Here is a 22,248-nt window from a genome sequence, read left to right as displayed (position 1 = left end):
ACTAAAAGCCATAATAGTTGGATCCTGCATCCACAAAGTTAGCACATCCTACTATTATCCTGCCTAAATTATGTATGACATGTGCATAATTAAACTAATACCAAATACACAGAGGCAAAACCCTAGCTCTGATACCAATTGTTGGTTGCTACTCGGAAAACCTAATGGTTCCACTGTACAAAAATTTTGTACAAAGGTCTGAACATTTTCCTAGCTACCATGTGTTCTTTTAAATTAAACTTGGATCGCCTGCGGAACTTAACACGTTTGATCCAAAACTTAATCTATTCGTTCTTTTAGGTTTTGACTTGGGTCTCCTGCGGAACTTAACACGTTCGACCCAAATCACCTTAAGTTATTAATTCCATTAAATATTAATTTCCATAATTGGTTCCCAGTACTGACGTGGCGAGGCACATGACCTTCTTGGATATGGGAGCAACCACCACCGACTAGACAAAACCTTTTATGGAAAGCTAATATTTAATTTCCTAAAATAACTTTAGGTTAACCGAAAAGAACAATCAAATCACAAGGGAAAAGGAAAAACAAAAGAACACAACATCGAAAAATATATTCGAAATACTAGAATCACATGCCTCTTGTATTTGGTATTATTTCCAAAAATAACTAGTATGATGCGGAAAGAAAAATTACTAGTTATACCTTTTAGAAAGACCTCTTGATCTTCTACCGTATTCCTCTTCTAACCTCGGACGTTGTGTGGGCAACGATCTTCCGAGATGAGAACCACCAAGCACCTTCTTCTTCCTTGCAAATTTCGGCCATCAAAACTTCTTCTAGGATGAAGAGGTTCGGCCACCACCACCATGCTCCAAGGGATGCTAGAAAAGAGGCTTCTTTTCTCTCCTTCTTCTCCTTCTTAGATCCGGCCACCAAAGCTATCTCCACCATGAGAAAGTTTAGGCCACACAAAGGAGAGGAGAGAAAACAAAGGGCCGGCCACACCCAAGGAAGAAAAGAGGGAGAAAAATAGAATAGAGTCGTTAGCCTTGAAGCCTCCTCTACCCCCTCTTTTATAATCCTTGGTCTTGGCAAATAAGGAAAATTTAATAAAAACTTCCTTAATTCTTTTGCCATTGAAAAGGAAAATTTATTTAATTAAAAATAATTTTCTTTTCATCATGTTAATGGCCGGCCACCTTAATCCCTTTAATCAAGGAAATTTTAATTCACACAAGAATTAAAACTTCCTAATTTGCTTCCGAAAATTTATAAAAAATTCTCAAATAATTTTTCCCTTCATGGTGGTTAATAAAAAGGAAATTTTATAAATTAAAATATTTCTTTTAAACATGTGGATAAAAAGAAAGTTATCTCTAAAAATTAAAATCTCTTTTAATCTACAAATAAGGAAAGATATCAAATCTTTTCTTAATCTTTTGTAGAAACTTATAAAGAGAATATTTAATTTTAAACTCTCTTTTAAATCATGATCATGATTAAAAGGAAAGTTTTCTTAAAATTTAAAATCCTTCTTTAATCAACAAATAAGGAAAGATTTCAAATTTTAAACTCTCTTTAAACATGTAGATGATTTACAAATAAGGAAAGTTTTTACCAAAATTAAAACCATCCTTTTAAACTACAAATAAGGAAAGAGATTAATCTCTTCTCTTAATCTTTGTAGAAAGTTATAAAAGGAAATTTTTAATTTTTAAACTCTTTTAAAATCATGATATCCACATAAGAAATAATTTTAATAAAAATCCTTTTAATATTCTAGTGGCCAGCCACCTAAGCTTAGGACCCAGCCGGCCACCTACTTGACTCATCCACTTGGTCTTGGCGGCCCTAGCTTGGGTTCCAAGCTAGCTTGGCCGGCCCCATTGGATGGGTAAGAAGGTGGGTATGGTGGGTATAAATCTCTATATACTAGAGGCTACGATAGGGACCGAGAGGAGGAATTGGTTTGGTCTCCCGATGAAATTAGCCCCGAACACACAACTTAATTTCATCAATAATAATTCATTCCACTAAAGAACTATTATTGAACTACCGCACCAATCCCAAATTACATTTTGGGCTCCTTCTTATTATGAGTGTGTTAGTCTCCCTGTGTTTAAGATAACAAATGTCCACTAATTAAGTAAGTTACTGACAACTCACTTAATTAATATCTAGCTCCAAGAGTAGTACCACTCAACTTCATCGTCATGTCGGACTATGTCGGACTATTATGAGCGTCGGAAGGATGCCGAGCCGACCTGACATTCGGCCAGGAGCTTCTCGGGCCGAACAGAAGACAACCCGACCATGGGTGGGTTTCCGATGCTCATAGTGAAAAGGGTCACCTGGCCGAGCGGATAGCCCGCTCGGCCGAAGTATAAAGCATCGTTGCTGTGGAACACTCTCATCCGAGCACCCGGTCAGACCGATACCTATGCCCGATCGGACCTATGCCTGTCGAGCGGCTGGCCGCTCGGCGCGGGAACAGAAGAGACAAGGACAAAGGAAACATCGGGGGAACATCTCCTAACAGCGGGTATGTTCAACGACCAGGCCATACGCAAGATCTTACAACAGAGGATCCCGCTGTCCCATCATAGATGTGCTCGGACTGTAGCAGTATGGTGTCAGGTAAGCTCTTCTGATAAACCCATACCGAGGTATGGACTGAGGACACGTATGCACCTCGGTATGTGTGCCCGAGCCTCTTAACAGCTCTATATAAAGGGTCCTCACCCTTCGCCGGAGGTACGCGTTATACAATATTTTGGAGCCACTTCTTCACTACTCGCTTACCTGACTTGAGCGTCGGAGGGTCGTCGCCGGGAACCCCTTCCCGGCCCGACTTCTGTGCAGGTTCGCGGGAGGTTCGTGCGACCAGTCGGAGATCCACATCATCGACCCGGAGAGCGCCACGTGCCCAGCGTCCGTTGATTCAGCATTCGGACAGGATCAATTTGGCGTCGTCTGTGGGAACGCACCTGCATCCGAGCGGAAGCAATGGACGAAGCGGGACGACCGCATATGGTGATGCTCTCCATGGAGGAGCTCGACGCTCTGATCGAGGCAAGAGCAGTTAAGCTTGTGGAGCAACAGAAACAGAAGGCGCAAGCCGAGCGGATGGAGCAACAAGCGACGTCAGAGTCAGGAGGCCGAGCGGAAGCCGAGTTTCGACCGGAGAACATCTCACCAAGGGGCCGAGATAACGATCCGATCGACATTCAAGGGGAAAGAGGATGGCCGAGCGAACCACCTCCAACCGTACCGAGCTGGGTGAAAGGTGCGCCGATGTAATTCATTTTATGTATGTCTTGGTCGCCTGTGTCCTTTTAATGAAGGAGGCAAAGTGATAAAACGCATTTTGGAATTATTGGCCGAACGGCCGACTACACGAAGACCACGTGCCGCTCGGACCGTGTTGAAATTAGCCTTGAAGGTCGTCGAGCTCCGACATTAAAAATCGAGAGACGAGCCAGCGTCTATAAACCCGCCGAGCGGAAGACCGTCGAGCTCCGACGTTAAAAATCGAGAGACGAGCCGGCGTCTATAAACCCGCCGAGCGGAAGACCGTCGAGCTCCGACGTTAAAAATCGAGAGACGAGCCGGCGTCTATAAACCCTCCGAGCGGAAGACCGTCGAGCTCCGATGTTAAATATCGAGAGACGAGCCGGCATCTATAAACCCTCCGAGCGGAAGACCGTCGAGCTCCGACGTTAAATATCGAGAGCGAGCCGGCGTCTATAAACCCGCCGGCGTCGAGTCCAGACGTTAAATGTAGAGACGAGCCGGCGTCTATAAACCCTCCGAGCGGAAGACCGTCGAGCTCCGGCGTTAAATATCGAGGCAGAGCGGCCTATAAACCCTCTCGAGAGGAAGACCGTCGAGCTCAGGCGTTAAAATCGAGAGCGAGCCGGCGTCTATAAACCCTCCGGCGGAAGACCGTCGAGCCCGGACGTTAAAAATCGAGCCGGCGTCTATAAACCCGCCAAGCGGAAGGAGGTCAGGCTCTGACGTTAAAATCGAGAGACGAGCCGCGTCTATAAACCCTCCGAGCAAAGGTCGTCGAGCTTCGACGTTAAAATCGAGAGCAGAGCCGGGCCTATAAACCCTCGGCGAAGACCGTCGAGCTCCGGCGTTAAAATCGAGAGACGAGCCGTCTATAAACCCTCCGAGCGGAAGACCGCCGAGCTCCGGCGTTAAAAATTGAGAGCGGGCGTCTATAAACCCGCCGAGCGGAAGACCGTCGAGCTCCGGCGTTAAAACGAGAGACGAGTCGGCGTCTATAAACCCTCCGGCGGAAGACCGTCGAGCTCCGGCGTTAAATATCGAGAGGCGGCATCTATAAATCATCCGGCGGAAGACCGCCGAGCTCCGACGTTAAAATCGAGGCCGGCGTCTATAAACCCTCCGAGCGGAAGACCGTCGAGCTCCGACGCGTTAAAAATCGAGAGGCCGCTATAAACCCTCGGCGGAAGACCGTCTAGCTCCGGCGTTAAAAATCGAGGGAGCCGCGTCTATAAACCCTCCGGCGGAAGACCGCCGAGCCCGGGTTAAAATCGAGAGACGCAGGCGTCTTATAAACCCGCCGGCGGAAGGTCGCCGAGCTCGACGTTAAAAATCGAGAGAAGCCGCGGCTATAAACCCTCCGAGCGAAGGCCGTCGAGCTCCGGCGTTAAAAATCGAGACAAGCCGGCGTCTATAAACCCTCCGGCGGAAGCCCGCCGAGCTCCGACGTTAAAATCGAGAGACCGACTATAAACCCTCCGGCGGAAGACCGTCGAGCTCCAACGTTAAAAATCGAGAGCGAACCGGGTCTATAAACCCGCCGAGTGGAAGACCGTCGAGCTCGACGTTAAAAATCGAGAGGCGAGCTGCGTCTATAAATCATCCGAGTGGAAGACCGTCGAGCCCGCGTTAAATATCGAGAGGAGCCGGCGTCTATAAATCATCCGAGCGGAAGACCGTCGAGCTCCGACGTTAAATATCGAGAGACGAGCCGGCGTCTATAAACCCGCCGAGCGGAAGACCGTCGAGCTCCGACGTTAAAAATCGAGAGACGAGCCGGCGTCTATAAACCCTCCGAGCGGAAGACCGTCGAGCTCCGACGTTAAAAATCGAGAGACGAGCCGGCGTCTATATACCCTCCGAGCGGAAGACTGTCGAGCTCCGACGTTAAAAATCGAGAGACGAACCGGCGTCTATAAACCCTCCAAGCGGAAAAAGGCGATCAAGGGGACTCGTACTCGCCGTCAATATCATTCGATCACCTACGTGTTCCGCTCGGCCCAGTACCCAAAGATACTTCACCAACATCCAGTGAATAACCTCTTCTGTCGAAGCAGAATATATTCGTCCGAATTGATGGTCCAGTCAGTCGTACTAATCGCCTCCTTCGACTAGACTTGAAGGGGAGGCAAGTGATCCGGTGGTAAGAACGGGGGACCCCCTTTTTGGGGAAGTCAACGCCACGTGGAGATCAAAGTATCCGACGTCCGACCGAAGAAGCGGAGACCGGTCGGCCGAACGGGGTCACAGCTGAACCAAAGACGACCCGACGGGACTAGGGGTTTCGACGCTCGTTGAACAGAGGCATATGGCAGAGCGGACCCTCATGGGCAGAGGGTCAAAGACACGTGGAGGTCGACCCCAAATTCACGCCGAAGGGAAGCATGCCGGGCCGAACGGAAGGATGCTGGGCCGAACGGAAGGATGCCGCGCCGAACGGAAGCATGCCGGGCCGAACGGAAGCATGCAGGGCCGAACGGAAGCATGCCGGGCCGAACGGAAGCATGCCGGGCCGAACGGAAGGATGCAGGGCCGAACGAAAGGATGCCGGGCCGAACGGAAGGATGCCGAGCCGACCTGACATTCGGCCAGGAGCTTCTCGGGCCGGACAGAAGACAACCCGACCATGGGTGGGTTTCCGACACTCATAGTGAAAATGGTCACCTGGCCGAGCGGATAGCCCGCTCGGCCGAAGCATAAAGCATCGTTGCTGTGGAACACTCTCAGCCGAGCACCCGGTCGGACCGATACCTACGCCCGATCGGACCTATGCCTGCCGAGTGGCTGGCCGCTTGGCGCTGGAACAGAAGAGACAAGGACAAAGGAAACATCGGGGGAACATCTCCTGACAGCGGGTATGTTCAACGACCAGGCCATACGCAAGATCTTACAACAGAGGATCCCGCTGTCCCATCATAGATGTGCTCGGACTATAGTAGTATGGTGTCAGGTAAGCTCTTCTGATAAACTCATACCGAGGTATGGACAGAGGACACGTATGCACCTCAGTATGTGTGCCCGAGCCTCTTCACAGCTCTATATAAAGGGTCCTCACCCTTCGCCGGAGGTACGCGTTCTACAATATTTGGAGCCACTTCTTCACTACTCGCTTACCTAACTTGAGCGTCGGAGGGTCGTCGCCGGGAACCCCTTCCCGGCCCGACTTCTGTGCAGGTTCGCCGGAGGTTCGTGCGACCAGTCGGAGATCCACGTCATCGACCCGGAGAGCGCCACGTGCCCACCGTCCGTTGATTCAGCTTTCGGACAGGATCATGTAGGAATACGCTCATGTCATAGGACACGACCATGACATGTTCCTAGATTTAAGCTTCAATATGATGATCTTTTAAACATCTTTTTCTTCCCGTATGACCCATGTTCGAAACAATGATGAACTTGGGGATGAGGCATGGTTGTGCCTAGGAGGCATGATCGGGATGTATCGGCCTTGGCTGGATATTGGAGCTTAGGCATGACCAAGCCATGTTTGGATCAGTAGGAAGCTAGGGATGAGGCACGACCAGCCCGTGTTGAGTGTTATTTGCTTTGTTTTTGCTCTATTCTCCATTAAATTCGGTCGTAGAAACATGCCCACGTCATGGGACATGACCAGAGCATGTTCTATGCTCTAACTCCACATTCTAAGGGTTTTATGCTCCAATTTGGCTCCATTTTCACATCCTATAAACAAAAATATAATAAAAAAAGTAAAGTAATGAAAACAAATATAAATGAGATGTTTATGCAAAATATGTCCATGCAATGACACAAAACGTATGCAAAATGATATAAACACACTCATCAAAGTTCTAGAAGACTATGTGATATATAAAAACTTTGAGATCATACACAAAGCGAAAGGAAGTTATAAAATGAAATCTATTTGTAAGGTTCAACATTATGCTTGGAGAATTGTTACTAGAGGGCCTACAAATTTTTGGATCACTATGTTTGACAAAATTATATCTATGAGGAAAAGTAGAGACCACAAAAGTGCACTAATTCTTGGGTTGCTGGTGAGATTCAAGAACAAGTCATGATTAGTGAGAAGTGCATTCGAAAGATGATTATAATAGACATTTAAAAAAAGATTTGGAGTGAAAATATCATATTAGAAAGCATTGAGAGGTAAACTTCAAGCAATGATTAAACTTCAAGCAATGATTAATGCAGATGGGGATTATGCTGAATCATACATTAATCTATATGAATTTACTAGGGAATTAGATAATCAGACAATGGTGCATGTAAGATCTACACATGATGGTCACTTTTAGCGTGTCTTTTGGTCTATTGAGGTATGTATGCATACATTTGTTGAATATTTACGCCAAGTTATGGGTATTATTGTTTGTTACCTTACAAGGAAGTATCCTGGAGTTCTTATGATGACAACTAGTGTGGATGGGTCTAATGAATTATTCCCCATAGCTTTTATAGTTATAGAAATCGAGAGCATACTTTCTTGGGAATAGTTCTTGATCAAACTTCAAAATGAGATAATAGGGGATAAATGCATATCAATTATAAGTGATAGAAATTCTTACATACTACATGTTGTTAAAAATATATTTTCAAAGTCACACCACTGTTACTGTATTGTGTACCTATCCAAGAACTTGATATTAAATTGTAAAGATAGAGAGGTTGCAAAGTTGCTATGGGTTGTAGCACAAGCATGCACTAAGCTCACTTATAGTGAGGGCGTGGATAAGATGAGGATGTATCATATTGAGAGTTATGAGTGTGTTGCGAAAATGGAGAAGGAGAAATGAGCTATTGCCTATATTCCTATATGCAAATTCCATATGTTATTTACTAATGGTTCAGAGTGCATGAATGCAGTCCTAAAGCCTATACATGAATTACCAATATGTGGCATGATAGAGTACATTAGGAGAAAATTATCTTAATGGTTTCATTTTCTAGGCCAACTGGTAAAAAAATTATTAACCAAGATGACTCCCTATGTTGAAAATATACTAAAAAAGTATAGTAATTAAGGGATGCATTATAGTATTTATCCTTATTACAATATAGTACTGGTATATATGTCGTTGATTTGTTTGAAAGACATTGTACTTGTCATAAGTTCGACGTTCATGATTTCCCATGTTCTCATTGCAATATGTGTAATTGGGCATGTTCATCTAGATCCTTACAACTATTGTGAAGATTACTATTTGGCATTATACTATAGAAACACATACAATGATGTTATCTATAGAACTAGAAATAAGGAGTATTGGATATGTCGGCCCACTGATCCCCATTTGCTCCCTCCTAGGTGTCATATACAACTAGGAAGATGACGAAAGACACGCATTGAAAGTAGACACAGTGGCAAAATTTAGAAAAGGTGTACAACGTGTTTATTGCTAGGTCATAATCGTTGATCTTGTAGAAATCCTCCAACAATTTGAATGCATGGTTGCAATGAAATTCTATGCATTTTGCATGAGGTTTGAAATATATAAGTAACTATTTGATGGTTTAATGAATTCTAAGCATTTTGTATGAGGTTTGAATATGTAAGTAAATGTCATGATGGTTCAATGAAATGTTAAGCATTTTGTATGAGATTTGAAATATGTAAGTAAATATTTGATGTATGTAATGTGACATACTGATTTACTATTATACATTTACATTTATAGTATTTAAATATTAATTTTAGTATTCAATTTATAATTTTATTTTCATATCAACTATAGTTGTGGCTGCAATATATAATACTTGAATAAGTCAATTTGTAGCAGCTACAGTTAAGTAGTTGCTGCAATGTAATTGAAGAATTCAAATTTGTGTTGTAGCAACTATAGTTACATAGCTGCCACAATGTCAAGTCAAGTCTGCGTTATAGCAACTACAGTTCCATAGCTACTATAACACAAGCTTCAAGGTACAGCGTGTTTGTACAAGGTTGCTATAGTTTTGTAGCTTCTACAACACAAACTTCAAGTTGTAGCAGCTACGAAAGCATAGCTACTACAATGTGTTTGTACCAGGCTGCGAGCCTCATTATAGTAGATACAGAACTGTAGCTGCTGCAACATGTTGTACAAGGTTGCGAAACATGTTGTAGTAGTTACGGTTTCGTAGCTGCTACAACCTTAGGCTTGTGTTGTAGTAGCTACAGAGTCGTAGCTGTAACGACCCAGCCCTTTGGCCTCTTGGGTGACCCTTGTGGCGGCCCAACTGGTGACCCTTATGTCGTCGGCCCATTTGGCAACCTATCATGTCGTCGACCGATAACCCTTTGGTCGTGTCGTTACTCACTAGGACTTTCCACCCCTGGCAGTGGATTTTTGCCTCTCCCAGGATTCGAACTCTAAACCTCCAGGCTTAAGTACTAGAGTTTATGAATCCTGATAACCAAGTGAGATCATCTCACTTGGTTACCAAGATTCATAAACTCTAGTACTTAAGCCTGGATGTTTAGAGTTCGAATCTCGGGGAAAAATCCACGCCAGGGGTGAAAGTCCTAGTGAGTAACGAGGCCGACGGTCGACGACATGAAAGGTCGTCAAATGGGCCGACGACATAAGGGTCACCAAGGGCCACCACAAGGGTCACCCAAGAGGCCAAAGTCGGTCGTTACAATAAAAGCGCTTTTATTGTAACGACCGACCCTCTTGGCCCATTTGGCGATTTGGCGACCCTCGGTCGTCGACCGTTGACCCTCATGTCGGCCCATTTGGCGACCTCTCATGTCGTCGATCGACGACCCTTTCTGGCGTTACTCACTAGGACTTTTTCACTGGCTGGTTTGCCTCCAGGATTCGAACTCTAAACCTCCAGGCTTAAGTATTAGAGTTTATGAATCCTGGTAACCAAGTGAGATTCTCACTTGGTTACCAGGATTCATAAACTCTAATACTTAAGCCTGGAGGTTTAGAGTTCGAATCCTGGGGAGGCAAAAATCCACTACCAGGGGTGGAAAGTCATAGTGAGTAACGGCACGGCCAAGGGTCGTCGGTCGATGACATGAGAGGTCGCCAAATGGGCCGACGACAAAAAGGTCGATGGTCGACGACGCGAGGGTCGCCAAATGGGCCGCCAAATGGGCCAAGAGGGCCGGGTCGTTACAGTAGCTACTATAACGTGTTATACAAGGTTATGAATCATAGTTGCTACAACCTCAAGCTTGTGTTGTAGCAACTAGGAAACTGTAACTACTACAATGTATTTGTACCAAGCTAAGATAGATCAACCCCCTATTCAACATTAAAAGTAAAAGTTTCCAAGTCTATAAGACATACAACAGAAGGAAAATAGTCATTATAAGACATAAACAGAAGAAAGATCAAAAAAATGATCTTAAGGCCCTACGGTCTTCTAAAGCAAGCCCCTCCCTTAGCAATCATTACTTTCCAGCAGATACATGGCCTCTTTTAGAGTTACATTAACCTCTATCACTTATTCAGTTTGGTAAGTGTGGCGTAGGTCTTTTCCAATCTTTGGAGGGCAACCTTCAACTCGCTCACAGCTTGATCCTGCCATTACTTCAAGGTTTTTACTTGTGCCAAAACTAGATGCAGTTGAATATCCTACCTAACGCACTGCTTATATTGGCAGATTAGGATGTAAGTTCATGTGAGTGATTTCTGTAGTTTTTTGTCAAATACACAAGGAAAAGGGATTGCTCGGAGTTGAAATATCACCTGACAATCTAAGGATCTATTGATGTGAAGACCCTGTCAAGATGTTCAGAGATAGGGAGAGCGAAGAATCTGGACCCGAAAAAGGGTTGGTTTCCGGCAAGACAAACACACCATGATCTACAAAGTTTCTTACGCCATGATATGAAAGTGAAGGGTCAACATACGCTAGGAGGTCATCTTTATAATTGTATGATATCATCAATTCTAGAGTTAAAGCCAATTAAATGCAATGGAGTAGTTGGTGAAATTTAATTCGGGGAGTTGAAACATCAATTCCAGAGTTATAGCATAGCTCATTGATAGACATGCAAGAGTATACAAGCAGGAAAAGAGTTAAAGACATTTTACTAGTTGAGGGTTTATATTTGTTTAGTTACTACATGTGACAGAATCATTCAAACAAGGAGATATCAAACATGTATTGTAGTAGTTACGAAATCGTAGATGCTATAATGTATTTGAACAATTGTAGTCCATGTTGTAGCAGCTATGTTTTCATAGCTATTACAACGTCAACACTGTATTGTAGTAGCTACGAAACCATAGCTGCTATAATGTGATTGAACAAGTTAAGACAACATTCTAGTAGCTACGAATTTGTAGCTACTACACGTCAAACCAGTGTTGTAGTAGTTATGGAACCATAGTTGCTACAACATGACTGAACAAGTCAAGACCGCATTGTAGTAGCTATAATTTTGTAACTGCTACAACTTCGAATTTGTGTTGCTACAACAAATGATTGCTTGTGAAATCTAAAAGTGTATTACTTATGATTCTCTAGAATTGTATAAACAATACTCTCTAAAATTGAAAATAATACTGAAGTGAAACACTAATAAAAAGTTCAATTAAATTTAATACAGCCAAAGCAATATCATAACAACAACTACAAACTATTTTTTTTTTACAAACATACATTTTGAAATTATCATTGATTATTTGAAATGATATGTTCAAATTGTCCGGCTAGTTTTTGTCTATCATAATTTTATATTCAACCTTAAATCTATAAGCCTTCTTTTCAATTTATTTGAATTCAGTCGATCTAGGAAATATTAAACTTTCGGCATAGAGCATCATTAAAATAATACAATCTAACATATAAGATAAAAAAATTTTAACTTGTAAGAATCTAATTGCAATCAAGAATATGAACATAAACAAATACTGATGAGATTCAGATTTTGCAAAGGGGCGCCCTTTCGATTTTTGCTCATATAAATATATGATGGGTGACTAGCTTGAGATAGTGAAAACAAAGAGATCTGATGGGCAATGAAATGATCTCTAGCGATGGGCGATGGGCGATGACATGCTCTAGCAAGTGACGATAGCAACCTCTAGGCTCTAGTGGTCAGTGACAAGAAGCTATGACGAGGGGCAAGATTGAACTCGTGCTTCAATGACAAGCTCGAGTGGGCAGTGTCAAGAGCTCAAGTGGATGACGGTAGCGAGCTCAGACGAGAGGCCGAGCTTTGTAGACGAGTGGTAGGGATGAGGGGTAATTTAAAGATACATGATTCTATTTCAAAAAAAAAATAGAGAGTTCTCTAGGTCTATCAGCCGATTTTATCTAAAAGTGGTTGATGGACCTAAAGAACTCTAAATCAACCCAAACCAAGACCTTTATACTTGTATAAGTCTCCTTAATACATTTATACCCTCAAATATCAATTTTGCATACTATATTTAGAATGGTAATTTTTTTTAACTTGTTTTTGATTGAGTTACTACTACCAATTGTAGCAATTGATTCAGAATGGTGTTGTGTCCGTGAATATGTTCCACCAATCGATTGGTAACAGTAACTCGATCAAAAATGAGTTTTAAAAAAAAACACTCTTCTCATATAGTGTATCACATGGATATTTGAGGACATAGATGAATTAAAAAGACTTGGACGAGTAGATCGGTCTTAGTTTGAAGTGATTCGGAATTGTCCATTAGTCACTTTTGGATAAAAAAAAAAATAGCTGATGGACCTACATTATTCAGAAAATTAAAAATTTGATATTATCCGACAAAGGAGAATCCTAGGAAGTCATTTGTGATGTCGGTTACTGAATATCATCATTATACCACTTATAATAAATAATGAACATTCAATATAATTTTTTATGTCAAGAACAAGTTAAAAAAACACTGCTCTCAATATAATTTTCAAATTGATATTTGAGGATATAGATGTATTAAGGAAACTTAGACGAGTATATTGGTCTTGATTTGGAGTGATTCATAATTCTCTATGTCCATCAACCAATTTAGTCTGAAAGTGACTCATGAACCTAGAGAACTTTGAATCACTCCAAACCCAAACTTTTGTATTCGTCTGTCTCCTTAATACATTATGTCCTCAAACATCAATTTGGCACACTATATTACGAGTAATGATTTTTTTCAACTCGTTTCCAATCGATTGGTGGAATGCTACATGACCCCAAAATCATTCTGAATCGATTGGTAAATCTGTCAATCGATTGGGAACGGTAAGACGGGTAAAAGGAAAAATGACTACATGATTTTGTTATTTTCAAACTTAGGTACGTAATTTAAATATTCCGGAACTTCATCTACCTGGTTCGATAAATTGCTAGAAAAAACATCTTTATGATTATAAAAATATTAAGTGGCATTTTAATTTGGTTATCGCAAGGAAAGTTTTTTTTTATTATTTAATGTGTTCGTCTCTGATTTTAAAGACCCACCCATCGAAGTTTGAATCGTTATTCCATAACCGCCACGTCTTCTTAAGAAGACCTGACCACTGGTTCTGCCAACTGCTTCTTCCTCTAAATTGATTGATCTCCCTCCTCTAGACCAGTGCTCTGAAACCCTAGCATTAGACCCCCAGCCTTTTCTTCGTCCCTCACCGTAACCATGAGTGAATTGAATCCCACTCTTGGAATCTGCGAAGAGATGCGGCCCCAGTATGAGAAAGGTGCAGATTTGGAGGTCGGCAGGCTGCGTACACTCTCCTCTAACATGACCAAGAGCCCGGAGCTCCGATATGTCTTCATCAAGAAGGTTTACTTTATTCTCACCCTCCAATTGGCGTTGACTGTTGAAATCAATAGGTAGAGGAAAGAAATAATATAAAGCTTTTTGATAATCTTATTACTAAAGTCAATAGGCTTATTTATACAAATTGTCAAACACAATAATGGAAAGATTAAATAAGGCATACAATCATAATAATTATAAATATAGTAATATAATAGACTTGGAAATATTGTTTTTCCTATTTAATTCATGTCGATCTTGATTGTGTGTCAAATATAATAAATCTCAATTGATTGAAATCAATTAGAGATTATTTTCATTATTATCATTATTGGCGACGACCGTCGCCATCATGGTCATCTTGGTTAAACTCGTCTCCCATATCTTCGTCTCCTCTGGTGCTGGTTTGGCCCGTTTGGGGGTCTACATCTGTCTCTCGATCCTTCCTTTGATCTGTAGGGTAATTTTTCGTCTTCTTTCCTTTTCCTCAAATCTTTCTTGGTTACCGATTCATGTTCCATTTTATTGTTTGTCTCTTCTATGTGCTGCAGTTTTGTGCCCTTTATGTTACACAATCTATCAGAGATATTTGAGAAATTAGCTGAAATGAAAGTACAACTTCAACTTATTTGTGAGAGTAGCTTGAGCGGATAATCTCAACTACCAAGCAGGATGCTGCTTGGGATAACTTGGTTGTCTTGTATAGCTAACTACTGAGTCCGAATACAAAGTGGTCGAGTCTGAGTGCTAAGCAACTAGTGGTCGAGCGGCAGAGCGGTCGAGCAGTCGAGGCCTGCTTTCTAATAGTTCCCTTAAAACATATTTGTCCTCTTCCGGCTATGCTTCGAGATTATGATTGGGCGTCCATTCTACAAGATACAACGGTAAAACCACGGATACAACCAAGCACTAGTTGTTCGCGACGAATTGAGAAAGTACCCGATTGCTATCATGGGCAAACCACTAAGTGAAAAATGCATAGTGGAGAAAAAGTTTGAAGTACGGAGGTGAATAGAGATTCTTTCGCTTTAGCATTCTGTGTCCTGTATGCTCAAGATCACGATCTATCTTTATATAGGAGCACAACCAAGGATTAATGATAGTCGTTGGCCATTAATTGTCAACTGTTACCTTCTTGAGCAGCAAGTAAAAAGAATCCATGTGGAAAAATATTAGTTGTTCCATTTGGATAAATTTTATCCCGATCGATCTGGCATGCACCTAGATTTGCACCCCCTACGCATCTACACGTGAGAAAGTTTCTCCTCATATATTTATTCACATCATACATATATGTGAGCCAATATAAATCAATTAATATATCTTAAAATTCTCAGACTAAAATCTCATTCATAATGAAATATTTTTTCTTTTCATCTCTTTTTCATTCACTAATTCACATGTATTCAACACTTTGTAGATATACCAAGAACGGCATTTCAATTTTCTTCTTCTTGGGCTGTTTACGGTGTCAACCAGCTTCGCCGTCGGGATGACTCGCGCATCCACAAATGGTATCTTCTTGTCTCTTTGCCCTATTGCAAGAAATTAATATATGACTATCTCATGGATTAAAATATACGATTTAGGCATTTTTAATATTATTTTGTGGGAAATGGAAAGTTCTGCATAACATTGCGGTCTTGGCATCATTAATAGTTCTTTAAACTGGAACTTCTTCTATGAGGGGAAGGAAAGTAAGTAACAAAATAAAGGTCGAAACTACTTCGTGATCATGGTATTTTCATTGTTCCATATGCAAGGATGATTTTTCTTAAACTTGTTATTAGATAATTGAGATCAATGTCTACATTTTCAGAAGAAAAAATAGGATGGGAAGGCCTTCTTATATTCTTTGGACTACTATTAATTAAATGGCTAAATTCGACAAGAAGGACGTTTCTTCTTCTCTAACTGCATCTATTCACTTACAGTTGGAGGTGAAATCTCATAATTAAATTTTGTTTGAGGAGATTGTTAAAACTGCTTATTTAGAGATGTTTGCACCCCGAGTGGCTTTGTTTATAAGCAAAGTTCCTTGGAAAGAAAAAAAAATGTTGGTATAACTTGCTGGACAGTGGGAAAGCGACCATTTATTTTGATTGGAATTTGTCTTTCTCTTTCTTAAGATTTTATTGGTTAAATATTAGCCTTGTTTTCATGATAAATTTCTGGACTGTTATTTTAATAAATCTCAGCATATCTGCAATACTGAATTAGTAGTTAATTCTCTTTCATGCACTCTTGAGTATGCATATATTGCGCCCCAGGGTGTAGAGTACACCGTGAACATATGATATCTCTAACGTAATGATCAAGGATCGATTGTTAGGAAATGATAATACATCTAACATCTATATATATATATATATGTATTCTACCATTAAGTGTGCATATATTGCTTTGTGAATAGTAGTTAGAAAGAAATATCGAGAGGAATATTAGAAATCAACTTCGTTGATACTTACTGTATTTTCCCTTGTCTAGCTTTCTATAATCCAATATGCAGCATGAATTAAAAAAAAAAACAACAACGACAAAAGAATCAAATGTAGTACTTTAGTTTATAAGAATATAGAACTTGATGAGCATGTTTTTTGCATTCCTCATCCAATTAGAAGACTTGATATTAGACTGAGCCATATACTCTTTCAAACAGGAAAAGTCATTTTGGAAGCTGCTATTCTCACAGCAGTAGTGGTGCTTAGTCTCACTCTGTACACATTCTGGGCTGCGAGGCGGGGCCACGACTTGAACTTTCTTGGTCCATTTCTGTTTGCTGCTCTCTGGGTAGTGCTGGTTTTTGCTCTCATCCAGGTCATCCATGCTATCTTGCTTTTTTAGCTCTTCCATTTAGCTGAATGAATAAGACTTCAAAAACTTATGATGCATCGTGGTTTTATCCAGATTCTATTTCCACTTGGGAAATTGTCCACGATGATATACGGCGGACCGGCAGCAATGGTATTCTCTGACTACATTGTATACGAAACTAACAATCTAATCAAACTCTATAGCTATGATCTATATATCTGGGCAGCTATTTCGTTGTATCTGGACATCCTCAATTTATTCCTCTCGTTACTCACTTTGTTCAGGGCTGCTGATAGTTGAAAGTATAGTTCATCAATCAAGTGATATATAGTAACTTGATACATTTTCTCTCAGTTTGATTTTCTTTTCTTTTCTTTTGTTTTTTGGGGGGGTTGTTGTTGGGCCTTGATACACGCGTAGAATGTCAAGTTCAAGTACCTCGGATGATTTATATTTCTATCTTGGAAACCAGGTCATCTAAAAGTAGTGAAATTGGGATATTATTTCCCTATAGATTAATTTCAAATAGTGAAAATAATGTAAAAATCGACTGTTTTTTTCTTTGTTTAATAAAAGAAAAAAAAATACAAAAGAGAATAAATAAAATTACGAACAAAATAGAACCTTAATGCAATCTCGCATCCTGCATGATGTGAGATAGGATGTCTTTTCAAATTGATCTAGTGACTAGCACATGAAATGCTATCATCATAAGATTTGAAATTCATATCTTAATATAACCAAGTTAAATATCTTACTCATGCGACTATCACTATTTCAAACACTAATAATCATCTATAATTTATCTTCTCCATATTAATCCTAAAATGAATTGACAAAGACATTGAGGCAAGCATAATCATCTTCTACCATCGTGATATGAGATAGAAAGCATTGAGACAAGTATAATCATCTTCTACCATCGTGATATGAGATAGAATAGCCCAGCTCACATGTCACTGTCACGCGTGCACCAACTTCAAGTCCTGCCTAACATGACATTCTCACGAGCTAAAGCGACGTCCTAACAAGAAAGCCACAACTGCCTTAACGAATTATCGCATCCAAAGATAATGGATGCGTAGATAACATCCAAAGAAAGGGAACTATCGCATCTCTCATCTCTCGACTTGTACACCGTGGCAACAAATTTCCACCACATGACTGATAAAATCAATCATCTCAATTCTCAGATCATCACTATGGAACACCAAATCAAATGCAAGGATAAAAAGAACATTCTGCAGGAGCTACATGGTAGAAACTAGTTCAATTTGATGATTTTCCTGTTTGAAAAAGAGTAATGTTCATCTTTTGCATCTCATCGGATGGTGGTGTAAATCTTTAAATCAATGATCTTCTATCTTTTTTAAGTCTTTCATATTGGTTGTATCCACCCTGCAAACACCACGCCAAAAAAAAACAGATCAGTCTCTGCCATAAAACATGGAATTTCTTTGCCGAAAAAAAAACATGTGCACTGTAAAATTGGACTCTAGACCTGCGTGACTATACTGTAGAGATGTGGTGGTCTCACAACTTTATATAGACCAAGAAGATGATAAATAGAATTTAAGCATATCCAAAAATGATGTGCAGTATGTCAGCTAGAATTGACAGTGAAGCTTGTTAGTTAAATGTTTTGCTGGGGCTCTCAATCAATAAGCCATCAAATATGGCCTAGAGCCTCTAGGTCAACATAAAATGTTAGGCCATATGGTCGCGAAAAGTATGCTTAATTACAATGCCAGGGTTACAAGTACTACTAAACTATAAATCTGTAATGTGATCTTAATCTAAAAACAAAATGTGAATTGTAATCAACACTATAGACCGACAAAGTTGGTAAAGATTAGCACATTAAATTTACGATTTCTGTAGAATGAGAAGTTATTTAAGGGATCTAGTGGCTAGTACATAAACAAACTGAAATAATTGAGTCTTTAAGTTGTTAACAATAGTTTCAATATTGCTGAATATATGATTTGAAACCTTGTGTCATGCTAGATGGCATGGTTGAAATGTACAGTTAAGATAAATTTCTTCTATGTCGCTCATACTGAACATGCTAATGATTAGCATACTAGGCCATCAGCCAACAAGCTTTGACACTTATCAACATGTATCAAGATGAGTTCATGCAATATTTATTATTTTTTTAGCTTGTGTCCCCAAAATGAAAGAGGAATTGAATGTCTCAACACATTTTACCATATGTTGAGTTATGTTAACTATCAATATGCTATTAGTATAATAATATTTAATTCAATCAATATCCAATTGCTAATCTAAAAAAAAAATACTATGTTTAAGGTATTAAAGGAGTAAAATTCATCTAAATTTACCACAGCGTGCTTTGATGTGTACCAAACCATATGGAATATATTGTAGTCAAGGACCAAAACTCGGCAATGAGTGATTTTATTGTTAGATATGTTGTTACTAAAGTAGTTGTACACCAGATTCTTATCTAGGCAAACCTAATATTGCATACACATGTAATTTAGGTTTTGAATTTTGATCTATTCTTTTCTTTATAATTAACACTTGGTATAGCATCCATTAAAAACCGTCAATGATGGTCTCAAGTTCGGATGAAAAAAGTTGAGGACTACGTTAGGTTGCCAGCAAACATCAAACAGAGACAAATGTTCTATGAATAGATCTATCAAATTATAACACCCACTAATCTTGTGATTATTTGGGCACTACAGTCATAGCACATGACTTTTTTTTCATAATTTATAATCACAATAGAAAACCTGTTTGTTTGAGTGAGTGTATACTCAAAAGATATTTGTTTATACACTTATGCCTTTCTCAAAAAATAAATCATGGGAGACAATGTAGGTTTCCATCAGCGAAAGATCTGATTGAATAGAGATTGGTGAAGTTAATTATTCAATTAAAGTTTCTACTATGTCAATAATTGAACCAAAGTTAGGTAATTTAGGGGAAAAAATTGTGCAATATGACATGTACACTCACGTTGTTCCATAAAGTGAAATCTTCTGAAGTTTTGTGACATCACCACCACCTTGGTTGTCCTCGATAAAAATTGTTAAGCTGGTGAAATATTGTGCAAATTAGTAACATAATGACATTTACTTGCACATTTGAAGAATGTTGTAGTTAATACAAAAATTTTATATACTGCATTTACCTGCGAACATTTTGAAACTTGACGTACTTCAATGTAACAGGCTTCCCCTGAAATTTCAACATATGAAGCATAACTATTAACCATATGTGCAGTAAAAGCAATATAGCTGCAAAATCATAAAAGATTAATACAAAAGAATTTACAGCACAGAGACACAACAAGAAAGAATATGTACTTCACCTTAAGATTGTCAGCTGATATATTGAAGGAGTCGCTTGGTGGATCATTAACATTACTACAATATTATAAATTGTTAAACAAACAATGCAGCATTATAGGAAAATTCCTAATGATCAGCTAATCTTGATAACAAGGATATCTATCAGTTACACAAAGTACCTGAAGCCCATATGTTCTTTGTTTGCAAAGAGTTTTACTGTCCTAGGACCTGATGAAGTGATGATTAAGAGAAAAGTGTGGGCATGTCAAAAAGTTCAAGAGAGGAAAAAACAACTAAAAGAAATCCAACATTTATAGCAACGTGAGACCATGTTTAACTTCTCTTGCATTAAAATTGTGACACTTGGATAACATATATGAAACATATGGTGGCATGCTTTTTGAAAATGCGTTTGAAAAAAAAAATGGGCTGCACCATTATCTATAATAAGGTTTAATAATCATACAGATGTTTTGTCATTTAATTCGTTAAGTAATTTAAAAAGGATACCTAGATTGGCAGATTAGGACACAAACAGTGACACAGACATTGAAAGAAGTTTCAAGACCCTTGTATAAAATACACTAAGAATGAATCTTGCCGCAGTACAATTAGTATGTCAAGATAAGTTTCACTGTACAGGTCAGGTAGAATGCTTATTCACAATCTTACAGTGTGCAACTTGTAAGCATCTTTTAGTTTCGTATTGACATAATCTTCAGATGAACAACGAGTTGGAATCAGGAGTTGTCTGAGTAGCAACATATGGCATTCTAAAACGAAGCCAAAAAACAAAAAGGTATAGCACCTTCCTCTTCCGGGCCAGTGATTACAGCCGAGTGCAGCTTAACCACTTGGGTGAAAGGAATGTAAATCAAAAGCTGCTCATCAGCGTCACTCTCCAGATGCAAACCATCATCATCCCTATAACCCTAATTTTGACAGAGAAGCAAAATAAATAAAAACCATTCATTCGACGGAAACTATGGCCTCGTTTATGCTGCGACTACGAAAAATATCTGCCACACACGACGGATCACCTGCTTCAAAGCGTTGGCAATCGGATTTTTCCCTATCTGATTGAGGCACTCGACGCCGCTCCAATCGACGAAATCAACGAGATCCACCTTTAAAAATAATGGGGAAAGAAACATAGGAGAGGGGGGAGTTTAAGATAATGAACCAGGAGAAGAATTAGGGTTCTGAGAGAGTTACCTGTCCCCGTGGAATCACTGACGAAGACATCGCCGAGAAAGAAGAAAGAAGAAAGAAGCAAGAAGAAAGGTATCGAACAGAATAGAAGAAGAGGAGCAGGAGGCGGAAAAAAATAGGGCATATTTGCCCTTCCGAAATTACCCAACTGCTCTCGGTATTATTAAAATTCAAAATAACGTTTATTAAAAATATATCTCTCGGTATTTTCCCTAAATCCACTTTTATTTTTCGATTCATTTTATTTTAACTATAACTGCTCTAAAAGGAATGTCACTTATGAATTAAAAAGATTCGCGGATCACTATAAATTTTTTTTTTTTGTTTATTGAATAAAATCTCGAATTAGTATATCAGCAATAGAACAAATTTCTCATAAAAAAATTTAAATGAATTAAGATAGCGAACATCTAAGCCTGATCCGGTATCTATATATTTAAATACAATGCTGCTCAAATTTATACCTGATTAGATCATCAGCTACGATCAAATTCAAGTATGTCGAATAATGTTCAAAAAGTTAAAGGCTGTTATTGTCAGTTACTGTTATCAACAAATCGAGCTCTATAAATTTTGTGGTTGTGTAAGTTTATGAAATAATCTACTATTTTCTATCTCATTTTCTGTTTTTTTTTTCATTTACATTTCAAAACCTATGATCTATAGTACCCACTGATGTAAAGCAACACTAAAATACTTGGATTAAAAATAATATGATAAAAAATTTGAATCCAAAATGAGACTGATACTCTGAAAATCGACTTCTAGTGTATATAAATTGCTCTAAATTTAGCCGATAGATAAATCAAGAGATGATGAAATATAAAAGCAAACATCTCGATAGGCCTGTAAGTATGCAGTGATAAAACATCTACCTGCCTACCTGGTGAATTTGCTGCCACATCTCCATTTGATATCAACAGCATGTCACCGAGAAAGAAAGAGATTATGCATTATCCTGAACTAATTCAAGAAAT

At 39.6% G+C, this 22,248-nt stretch overlaps 2 protein-coding genes across 2 annotated transcripts; one reads left to right on the top strand and one right to left on the bottom strand.

The window, feature by feature from the left end:
* Positions 1–13,799: 13,799 nt before the first annotated feature.
* LOC121999307 (protein LIFEGUARD 2-like) lies at positions 13,800–17,036 on the top strand. Its single transcript, XM_042554007.1, has 6 exons — positions 13,800–13,986; positions 14,264–14,377; positions 14,474–14,493; positions 15,343–15,436; positions 16,582–16,739; positions 16,830–17,036. The coding sequence occupies exons 1-6, from the start codon at positions 13,800–13,802 to the stop codon at positions 17,034–17,036; spliced, it is 780 nt and encodes a 259-aa protein (XP_042409941.1).
* Positions 17,037–17,761: 725 nt separating this feature from the next.
* Positions 17,762–22,197, bottom strand: LOC121999306 (PITH domain-containing protein At3g04780-like). Its single transcript, XM_042554006.1, has 9 exons — positions 22,106–22,197; positions 21,275–21,419; positions 21,100–21,186; positions 20,868–20,991; positions 20,239–20,287; positions 20,080–20,134; positions 19,900–19,946; positions 19,725–19,802; positions 17,762–18,134 (listed from the first exon to the last, which is right to left on the bottom strand). Exons 1-9 carry the CDS (start codon positions 22,195–22,197, stop codon positions 18,086–18,088), a joined length of 726 nt encoding a protein of 241 aa, XP_042409940.1. The 3' UTR covers positions 17,762–18,085.
* Positions 22,198–22,248: the final 51 nt, after the last annotated feature.

This window comes from Zingiber officinale, chromosome 7A, assembly GCF_018446385.1.
Source record: "Zingiber officinale cultivar Zhangliang chromosome 7A, Zo_v1.1, whole genome shotgun sequence".
NCBI lineage: Eukaryota > Viridiplantae > Streptophyta > Magnoliopsida > Zingiberales > Zingiberaceae > Zingiber > Zingiber officinale.
The sequence above is the reverse complement of the archived record's forward strand: the minus strand, read 5'-3'. Positions and strand labels throughout refer to the sequence as shown.

What these genes read in the sequence shown, in the direction of transcription:
- LOC121999307 (XM_042554007.1), top strand. Translation starts at nt 13,800, where the DNA reads ATGAGTGAATTGAATCCCACTCTTGGAATCTGCGAAGAGATGCGGCCC. An exon ending in CCAATTGGCGTTGACTGTTG is followed by an intron (nt 13,987 to 14,263) that starts AAATCAATAGGT and finishes TATTGGCGACGA; the next exon opens with CCGTCGCCATCATGGTCATC. An exon ending in TTTTGTGCCCTTTATGTTAC is followed by an intron (nt 14,494 to 15,342) that starts ACAATCTATCAG and finishes AACACTTTGTAG; the next exon opens with ATATACCAAGAACGGCATTT.
- LOC121999306 (XM_042554006.1), bottom strand. Translation starts at nt 22,197, where the DNA reads ATGCTGTTGATATCAAATGGAGATGTGGCAGCAAATTCACCAGGTAGG. An exon ending in CAGTGATTCCACGGGGACAG is followed by an intron (nt 21,187 to 21,274) that starts GTAACTCTCTCA and finishes TTATTTTTAAAG; the next exon opens with GTGGATCTCGTTGATTTCGT. An exon ending in AAGTTTCAAAATGTTCGCAG is followed by an intron (nt 19,803 to 19,899) that starts GTAAATGCAGTA and finishes ATATTTCACCAG; the next exon opens with CTTAACAATTTTTATCGAGG.